This window comes from Gymnodraco acuticeps, unplaced genomic scaffold, assembly GCF_902827175.1.
Source record: "Gymnodraco acuticeps unplaced genomic scaffold, fGymAcu1.1, whole genome shotgun sequence".
Taxonomy (NCBI): domain Eukaryota; kingdom Metazoa; phylum Chordata; class Actinopteri; order Perciformes; family Bathydraconidae; genus Gymnodraco; species Gymnodraco acuticeps.
Window position 1 is genome coordinate 904,428 of NW_022991991.1, and position 9,553 is coordinate 913,980.

At 41.5% G+C, this 9,553-nt stretch overlaps 1 protein-coding gene across 1 annotated transcript; it reads left to right on the forward strand.

Annotated features, from left to right (window-relative positions):
• The first annotated feature begins 311 nt into the window (after positions 1-311).
• LOC117536330 lies at positions 312-8,976 on the forward strand. Its single transcript, XM_034201126.1, has 12 exons — positions 312-357; positions 1,386-1,435; positions 3,645-3,847; positions 4,009-4,120; positions 4,512-4,660; positions 4,822-4,875; positions 5,595-5,651; positions 6,069-6,128; positions 6,488-6,642; positions 7,199-7,428; positions 7,884-8,043; positions 8,570-8,976. Exons 3-9 carry the CDS (start codon positions 3,646-3,648, stop codon positions 6,637-6,639), a joined length of 786 nt encoding a protein of 261 aa, XP_034057017.1. The 5' UTR covers positions 312-357; positions 1,386-1,435; position 3,645; the 3' UTR covers positions 6,640-6,642; positions 7,199-7,428; positions 7,884-8,043; positions 8,570-8,976.
• The last annotated feature ends 577 nt before the right edge of the window (positions 8,977-9,553 follow it).

The window sequence follows — 9,553 nt, forward strand, 5'->3', positions numbered from 1 at the left end:
AAAAATGTTGTTGAATCAATGTAATATAGATGCCGGTTTTTCAACGTTGAAATTCCCTACATTGAATTGACATTGTTTCAACGTGTGGCGCTATCCCCTCTCGGGCGAGATCATGATCCAGCGTCGGAGGCGGGGTCTGGTTCTTTCCTATGAGAGCTGCTGTGCATGAAGACAAAATGGCCCAAGTTTTGAGAGAGCGAAACGTCACAGATTACCCGTCATGCCTGTTGCACGTTGCACTTAATCTTGAAAGCACGTTGGTCACGTGAAAGAGCGTACATCTCAGGGTGTGGAGGAAGGCAGGCAGTTCAGTTGCCGCCAAGCCGCCTGAAGAGAAGAGACAGATATCACAAATCGGTAAGAAATGTAACGTGACCGTTGTGCATGCCTACTCTATATGTTCACCTCAGTTACACCCTGTTATGTTTTTTTAGGCTATTCAGAGCGCAAAAGTGGGAACTAATTACTTATAATAATATATATCATCAACGAATTTAACGTCGTTCATCCCATGACGCAGTTGATATTTTATTGCCCTGACTAGCACCTAGCTAACGCAGCGCTAGCTAACATAATCTGACATTAAACTCTACCATCCTTCAGAAATTACATAAAGTGTCCACTGATGCAGTCAAGCTAAAGCATTATTTAGGATATTTGGGTGAAATTGTGCATATTTTTTGTTATAATATAGCCTATATCATAAATTAATTAAACAGTTCATCGCATGACGCAGTTGATATTTTCTTGCCCTGGCTAGCACCTAGCTAACGCAGCAGATACACTAGCTAACACAATCTGACATTAAACTACCATCCTACTAGGGATGCCAACGATTCATCTATTATTCGTTACAGTCTCCATAATCGAAGATTATTTTTAAAATTCGATTTTATTTATATATTTTTTTATTATTTATGTTTTTTTGTTTTTTTTCTGGCTTAGTTTCAACCAAAATATACACTAATAATAGTAATAGTATTAATAATTGTAAATGGCCATTGGTCACAACACCAGTTTTGACTGTAAAACTTGGAGGAAGCCAGCAGCACAGGCTGCCCTGCGCAGACTGCTGCTGCAGCTTGCTACACACCGACCCCGCCGATTTTGATCATGGTCAGTTTCTGGCATCCCTACATCCTACAGAAATTACATCAAAGTTGGTCTGATACAGTCAAGCTAAAGCATCATATAGGATATTTGGGTAAAATGTATGTCCTAGGGGTCCTGGACTCCTGGTTGAAGACCCATGGAATAAAACGTGTAATTCTAGGGAATTTCGTCAGTACAGTTATATTTGCATTGCACCAGGAGGCTGATATATATTTGTACTGTTAGTTTATGCATACTGATTTTTAATCTGCTTTGTTTTCCTCCATTTTCAGGATTATACTACAAGACGAGTCAAGGGGATCACTGCAATACACAAGGCCAAGTAAAGTAATTATAGCAGTGCCACCTCTCTTTACCTAAGATGGCTTCTTATTGGTCTAAAAGACGTAGAGTCATCAGAACTGTAAGGGACATGGAGAAAGATATCCTTAAGGAATACGAGGAAACTCTTTATAATAACAAGTCACATTTAGACCCCTGTGTGAATAGGGAACCACCCTTCAGAATCTCACACGTTTCCCAACTAGATACACCACTAGCTTCCCATGTACACATGGAAAATGATCATACTGATGGTAGTTTAGCTGGAGATGATGACGTTGAATCAGATCATGTACAAATGGGAAATGATCATACTGATGGTAGTGTGGCTGGGAATGTTGAATCAGATTCTGACTCCGACAGCCATGACGAGCATCAGCCTAGTCAGGATCTGCTTATGAGGAGCCTAAGATATTGGGCAACATCCTACTCAATCAATCTGGTTGCTTTGTCTGCTCTGCTGTCCATCTTAAAGCTTTTTCACCCTATGCTCCCTAAGGATGGAAGAACTCTGCTTAGAACACAACATGATGTTGCAACCACTCAAATGCAAGGTGGCGAGTACTACCATTTTGGATTGGTGCAAGGGATACTTTCACGATTGAAATGTTTGAGTTTACCAGTGAGCCTCAGAACTCTTACTTTACAGTTCAACATAGATGGTCTCCCTCTCTTTAAGAGTTCAAGACTTCAATTCTGGCCTATACTTGCAATTCTGAAATGTGATTATACTAAGTCCCCATTTATTGTCGGTATCTTTTGTGCTTTAAGCAAGCCCAAGTGTGTTGTTGAGTATCTGCAGCAATTTATTAGCGACCTTAAAAATGTACTGGCTAATGGCGTTGTTCATAATGGTAACCGATTGAAAGTACTGGTTTCCTCATTTGTGTGTGATGCTCCAGCCAGAGCCTACGTTAAGAATATCAAGTCACATAATGGCTATTCAGGGTGTGACAAGTGTGATCAACATGGTGTGTGGAGGAAGAAAATGACTTATCCTGAAACAAATGTCAGGCTCAGGACAGACTCAAGTTATTGTGATATGATTGATGAAGAACATCACTTGAAACAGACACTCAGTCCTTTAACAGGGACAGTAAAGATGGTTTCTTCATTCCCAATAGATTATATGCACCTCTGTTGTCTTGGTGTGATGAGAAAACTGTTGAATATGTGGTTAAAGGGCAATCTAGCCACTAGGCTTCCTTCACAAACTGTTAACAGTATATCAAGCAAACTGCTGGGGTTACATTCCCACACCCCTTGTGAATTCAATCGCAAGCCAAGGGGTTTGAATGAGCTGGATCGTTGGAAAGCTACAGAGCTCCGATCCTTCATACTGTACTGGGGCCCTGTAGTTCTGAAGGATTGCCTTCCCAGTGAGATTTATGACAACTTTATGTTGTTTTCAGTGGCCATGTATTTGTTTTTGTCTCCTGGAATTTCTGGCCAAAAGGTTGAATTAGCGCATAGATTGATGATTTCCTTTGTGGAACACTTTGGACAGTTGTATGGCAGGGATCAGATTGTGTTCAGTGTACACCAGCTTATACATTTAGCCGATGAATACAAACAATTTGGACCTTTAGATAATGTTTCAGGATTCCCTTTTGAGAATTATCTTGGCCAAATAAAGCATCTTTTACGCAAGCCACACCAACCTCTACAACAGGTGGTCAAAAGGTTGTCAGAACAGCCACGTTGTGAGGTTCCATTACCAACAGATGAACCAGTCTTACAGAAAATCCACACTGATGGTCCACTCCCTCAACATTTCGGTGTTGCTGTACAGTACACAAAGGTCTCCAGTAGTCGTTTTACCTTGTCTACAAAGCAGGGGGATAATTGTATTGAGGTGGGACATAGTATTGCAGTAGTGCAGAATATAGTCCAGGAAGAAGATGAGGTATATGTGATCTACAAAAGGTTCAGACACCAAGAATCATATTACACTTATCCCTGCGAGTCCTCATGCATAGGTACATACAAGGTTAGAGAGTTGTGTGACAATATCGGGGTTGGTAAACTTGGATGTATCAAACGTAAATGTGTTCTGTATCCAGAGTCAGAAGGAAATGGCCTCATAGCTATTCCAATAGCTCATATGCAGTAGCATACCGCTCATACTGCTGGGCGAGTAAATGACATCTTATGATTTATGAGCAGGTTTTTTTTTTAATCATTTACATTATTTCCTTTATTGTATACAGAATGGAAAGGGAGGTGGTGCTTTGGGCCGTTGTACTTTTTCCAAATGGCGGAGCTGCAACAGTTCTTGCCAGCTGGTTCAGTCTAAAGGAAGGTAAATTGTTATGGCCCCCAAAAAACATGTATTTGAAGGCCCTTAAAGAACACATGACGGCCCATAAAGGATGGACCACATATGCGAATGTCCGGCTCTTGATTACTTGTGGTAAGTAGTCACTGCATTACTATTGTCTATTTTCAAGTATATAGGTATCCACACGTTTTATGGATGGCAGTTTGAATGTGTGTGGTGCCATACCACATATGACACAAGTGAGACTAGTCAGTAAAATGTCATCCTATTATTTTATGCTTTTTCTTTTACAGACTCATTGGAAAAGGCCAAACGATACGAAGAAAAGTATGTGAATACTGGATGTCCAACCACTGATCTGAGCTCTGAGGACGAAGCAGGTGCACGTGGGAAAAGAAGAGTAAGGTACAGTTGAATTCCTGTAGGAGGTCAGGTTCCATGTCTGGCCTGACTTTAACCCTTATCAAACAACGTCGCATTGATAAGAACCAGTATGCGTGCATAGGCAGGAACCAAAAGAACCCAACCGCTCATAAGATGCAATGGAAAAGTGGTCACAGCACTCCCAGTGTGGAGGAAGCAGGCTTAGGATGTTTACTTTGATCGCTCCCTCTTGAAATATATAATCCTTGGTTTCTGTGTAAACAATAAGTAAAAACCCCACCTCCAGTCCTGTGATAGACTAGTGTCATCTCTGTGTACCTGTACGTCAAGCGGCCTCATTCTACAGAAATGGGCCATGGGGCAAATTAGTTCAATTAATGGGAATGTTGAATGTTTCATTTTTATTTTCCAGACCAAATCCTGTGTACATGGAGTCAGATGGGGAGTCAGAAACCAGCTGTGTGAAGAGAAGATTTGCCAAGCCACCTGATGTTCATTGTCCTACAGTGCTCCCAGAATCCAGCCAGTACCCCTCAGGACCAACCCCAAATGCAAGCAGTGGTATGTCATTACTTATTAAAATGGCAGGAACAATATGTAATTGCATGTGAGCTTTAATTTACAAGCATTTAGTTCCTCCAACAATACATTCAAACATCAGTCATGTGATATGTGTTCAAAAGTTACAGCATCCATTATTCCTGTCTTTTGTTCCCTTTTAGCCTCTGGAGGAAGCCACTCGGAGGATGTTCTGTCAATTCACCAGGCTGACAATGGTAAGTGAACCACTTCACACTAGGGATCGACCGATATGGCTTTTTCAAGGCCGATACCGATTATTAGTAATCAACGAGACCGATAACCGATATTTGGAACCGATATACATTTGCAGTAATATCAGAAAATCTTGGTCTCAAAATGTAGAAGAACACAAACTCCAACACAACTTCTTTGAAATGCCTTTTTATGTTTGCTGAACTTTTCAACATCTTAAAACTGGTTTCCTCTCTGTACCCTGAGTAAAGTCAATGAAATAGAAATAAAATGAAAACTACTAAAACTTGTTCTGAACTTCTGATATTTGAGTCTCACTCATTTAGTAGTCCCAATTCAGCAGCACCAGATTGTGGTGCAGAAAGCAGAGTTGCTGCGAGGCTCCACTAGCAATCCCCCCCCTCACAGTTTATCCGCTGCGAGACGCTACCCTGTGTAACTGGGAAACTGATAGAATTGGATCGGGACATTGCTTGTGTACAGAGTGGTGACTGCAACCAGAGAAACGGCCGCATCAGATCCAAAGTTTTATCGGCAATTTGATTTAAAAAAAAAAAAAAAAAAAAAAGGCCGATAGCGATAATCTGTAAAATGCGGAATATCGGTCTGGATAATCGGTCGACCCCTACTTCACACTACTACCTCCGGGCGGACAGTATGTAAATGTGCTTTGTCCGAGTTACAGCATTCATAGTTCATGTTGTGTGTTCTCTCATTGTAGGCTTTTGTGGAAGCTATTTGGCGGAGTTGGACCAGTCAATGGACCACTGTAATGATGGTAAGAAAACTAATGGTGTAAAAGTCAGGCACATTCATGTGGCTGCCGATGACAATTTATTCAGGACACCGGAAATATGACCCAATGTTTCAGTCTCTCCGAAACGTTGGTCATATTTTCTGTATCCTGAATAAATTGTCATCGGCAGCCACTTGAGTGCACCCCTCGTTATGAAGTAGACTAATAGACTATTATGTCTTTTATCTTTGGATCACAGGAATTATCAGCACCTTAGGTGGGAAACTATTCTTTAATTACTCACTCTGTAGCCAAGTGTGTTCATCCCTCAGGTCTCCTTTATCTAAGTTGGAAAGTAACTATATGGGGCTAGCTAGGTGCAATTGCTATATGGTGCTCATGGATAACAACTTTAATAGTGCTCATTTGCCTTATTTAGTTATTTCTCTCTTTTTCTAGGATTGCCAACATATAACTCCAGCCCCTCCCACGCTATGCCATTAGAGAAAGCAAGGAATGGTATGTATTTCTCATCTTAAATGTTGTTTTTTTTTGGAAAATTCCCAAATTCATGTTCAATATAAAGAATGAATAGCAGCTCAGTGGCCTCGTGGTTAGTGTCCGCCCTGAGATTGGGAGGTTGTGAGTTTGATCGCCGACCGAGTCATACCAATGACTGTTAAAAATGGTACCCGATATCTCCCTGCTTGGCACTCAGTATCAAGGGTTGGATTGGGTTAAGTCCCTGCGACATACTAGCATCATGTCCAGGGGGTGTACTTGTACATCATGCTGCGGAAACAGGATATCGGCTCCTATGGGCCAATGGTTCTCATGGCTTACTTATAAACAATTAATAATGGTGTCTTGTCTTTTAGACGGCGGTGCCAGCTATGCACATGGCTCAAGATTAGCTGACTTCAGCGCACTGGGCTTGGCTCACCTGACCCCGCAGCACCCATCCCACCCCCTTCAGCTCCAGAAACACCACGGGGGAGATTATATGGAGAGGAATCAAGCAGAGTGTTGAAAGGCAAGTATCATTTTCTGAGCAGGTTCTTAACCGTACTGATGCCTTCTGAAATTGAGAAACCTATCCCTTGTGACTTTCCCATCTTTTCATGTTTTTTGTCATGGTGTTAAGGCTTAAAATGTAAGCACTTAAACCTGCACTATGTAACCTTTTTGTGATTACAATGTTATTTTGTCCAATCTGTATGGTAGTGTTAATACAATATAACTTAAAATTGGGGTGGTTGATTTTGGTCTCCCTGCTCTTCTATTGAGACATTTAGATCCTTTATCTAGGTGAGACATGACCTTGGTTTGACAAAAATTATGACTTTATGGTCAATTTCTCCCCCGAGCAAGCAGGCAGGCTCTATAAACTCAGTGGTACATATTTCAGCAGTTGTGCTGGAGACCTGTGTTCAAATCCAGGGTAAATAGGAAAGTTACATAGTGCAGCTTTAATGGTTACTGTTGGCAAACACTTATCAGTGAGTTACTTAGTGTCATTCTAAATTATTGGAAATTAAAAATCTATCCTTGAAATGTAAATTAAAACCTTTATTTTTTTAATTTTCAAGACATTGCTGCCATGAGAACCACGAAGATGCTTACCGAGCTATGTATGGAGGTGAAGCAGATCTCACGTGACATTAACTTTATAAAGACGGAACTTGCTAAACTAAACATTCATGGAGCTGGACCAGAGTCACAAGAAGACAACTTCCCCATAATGCTTCCACTCACCAACGAGGAGAAGTTTGATGAGACTGAAGCTGCTTTGAGGGAGGAAGCAGTCCGTCGAAAGATGGTGAACAATTTTTACACAAAGCATTTTCTCTATAATCTGTCGAGGCTTCTAACATTTTCTGTATGCATTTGCAGGTATCCTGTGGATCCTTATAAGTTTTAAAAGTCTTACATTTCTTGTTTGAAATCTTAAGGGCTTATGTCTGGAATTGTAGGAGTGGATGCATTACATTTCTTTTTCACTTGGATGTGTGTTTGACAGAAATATTGTAAAAATACGCCTCGCGAATCACGATAATATTTTTCTTAATCAATATTTGACCATTTCTTAGGATTGCCAATTTGGTTGTTGGCATTGTTTGTCGATTAGTTTGGACACAGTAGTGGTCTTATTTCTTCCTTAGAGGTAATACAAATGTGTTCAAATTCATTACATTTGTATTTATTTATAAATGAGAAGATGTCTATTTACATAGTACACTGTAGCACACTAATCATTTTCTCTCGTCTGTTAAGATTACCCGCCTGGCATTAGTCGGAGGGACCAACTCGGAAAATATGATCCGGCGAATGCTATCCGCTGCCATGACAAACAGTCTAGCCTGCATCTTCAACTGGGTGGGAAAGGGAGAGAAGAGGGCCTTCAAGGACACGCTGATAAAGGACTGCATGTTTGGTGAGCCTGCACCTCAAAATACTAGGTTTACTACTTTACAACAGATTTGGCAAATATTGAATTTAATTCATAAGTCTTTTACATTTCTTTCTCAAGTTGATAAGAATGGATGCAAAATGCATCCATTCTTATCCTTATCTTCATATAAGTGGTCCTCATTAATGCTCATAATAGGATGGCAGCATTTCTGTCTACTCGCTCTGCATCTCAAAGGTGGGCTGTGGACATTTCAGAAACCTGCCTACCAGTGACATTATTCCTAGCTAATTGGAAATGACCATTGATGATGTCACTGATGGGCACGTTTCTGAACTGTCCACTACCGTCCTCTGAGACACAGAGCGAGTAGACAGAAATGAGTAATAGTGTGAATCAATTATATGAAGATGTGGTTGATGGGTGAATTGCTCAATTAAGGCCGCCTGAAAACCTAGTACACTAAACAGTACACACTGGAACGCATCCATTGCAGCTTTCTTCTTCTTATTATTTCAATAAACAAAAAATGTAACTTCTTTTTTTTCAGCTGCTGCTCGTCAATTTGACCGCAGGCTGACGGAATTGACATTCAGGGTTGGAGTGCAGAAGTGGCTACGTTACGCACCGGAGAGGAATGGCGGTGTACCAAGGAAAAAATAGTTAAACAGACATTGTTTAAAGTTGGGGTGTTTTCGTTCATGTTGAACTGGGGTCTTATAGATCTGAGTTTATAGTTAAGACTGCCTTTCCACCGAGTATGACAACCCTGTTTGCAGTTGCCAGGTTTTTATGTCATCTGGAGTTTCAGAGCAAATATAATTTGAACTACAGTTGATGGCCAGATCATTGTCTCTAAGGAGCTTCCTCCACTTAAAGGTCCCATGTCATGCTTTCCCGGTTATTACCCGTCCCCTTGTTGTTATGTAGCTTTTTCTGCATGTAAATGGTCTGCAGAGTCAGAAACCCTCAAAGTACACCCTGTAGCGAGTAAAACTCTAACACAGAAAAGACCTGTCTGTGCTGCCCCAGAACTTCTTCCTGAGTAAAGTGACGTAACGGGCATAGTGGCGTAACACACACACTCTCACTCAGCCTTATCTTTTCTCAGCTGCGGCTCCGTGGATTTACACACACAGCCTGGCTGTGAGTGTGTGTCTGTGTGCTCAGGCTGAGTTCCTGTGTCTCGCTGATGTACAGCTGTAACGGTGGTGAACCTCAGTGATTATGTGTTACAATGGTGTTAGCAACCAGAAAATGACACCAGTAATGACAAACTGATGAGAATGCTGCGTGGGGTCTGGGTACCGTGTTGGCGGGATGTTGCGGGGCTCGCTGCTCGGCTCGAGGAGCAGACAGTGTGAGCTGGATTACTGGTGTTGTTTCCTGGTTGCTGCGTGGGGTCTGTGAGACAGCGAGACACAGAGGAACTCAGCCTGAGCACACAGACACACACTCACAGCCACGGATGAGAAAAGATAAGGCTGAGTGAGAGTGTGTGTGTCACACCACTATGCCCGTTACGTCACTTTAC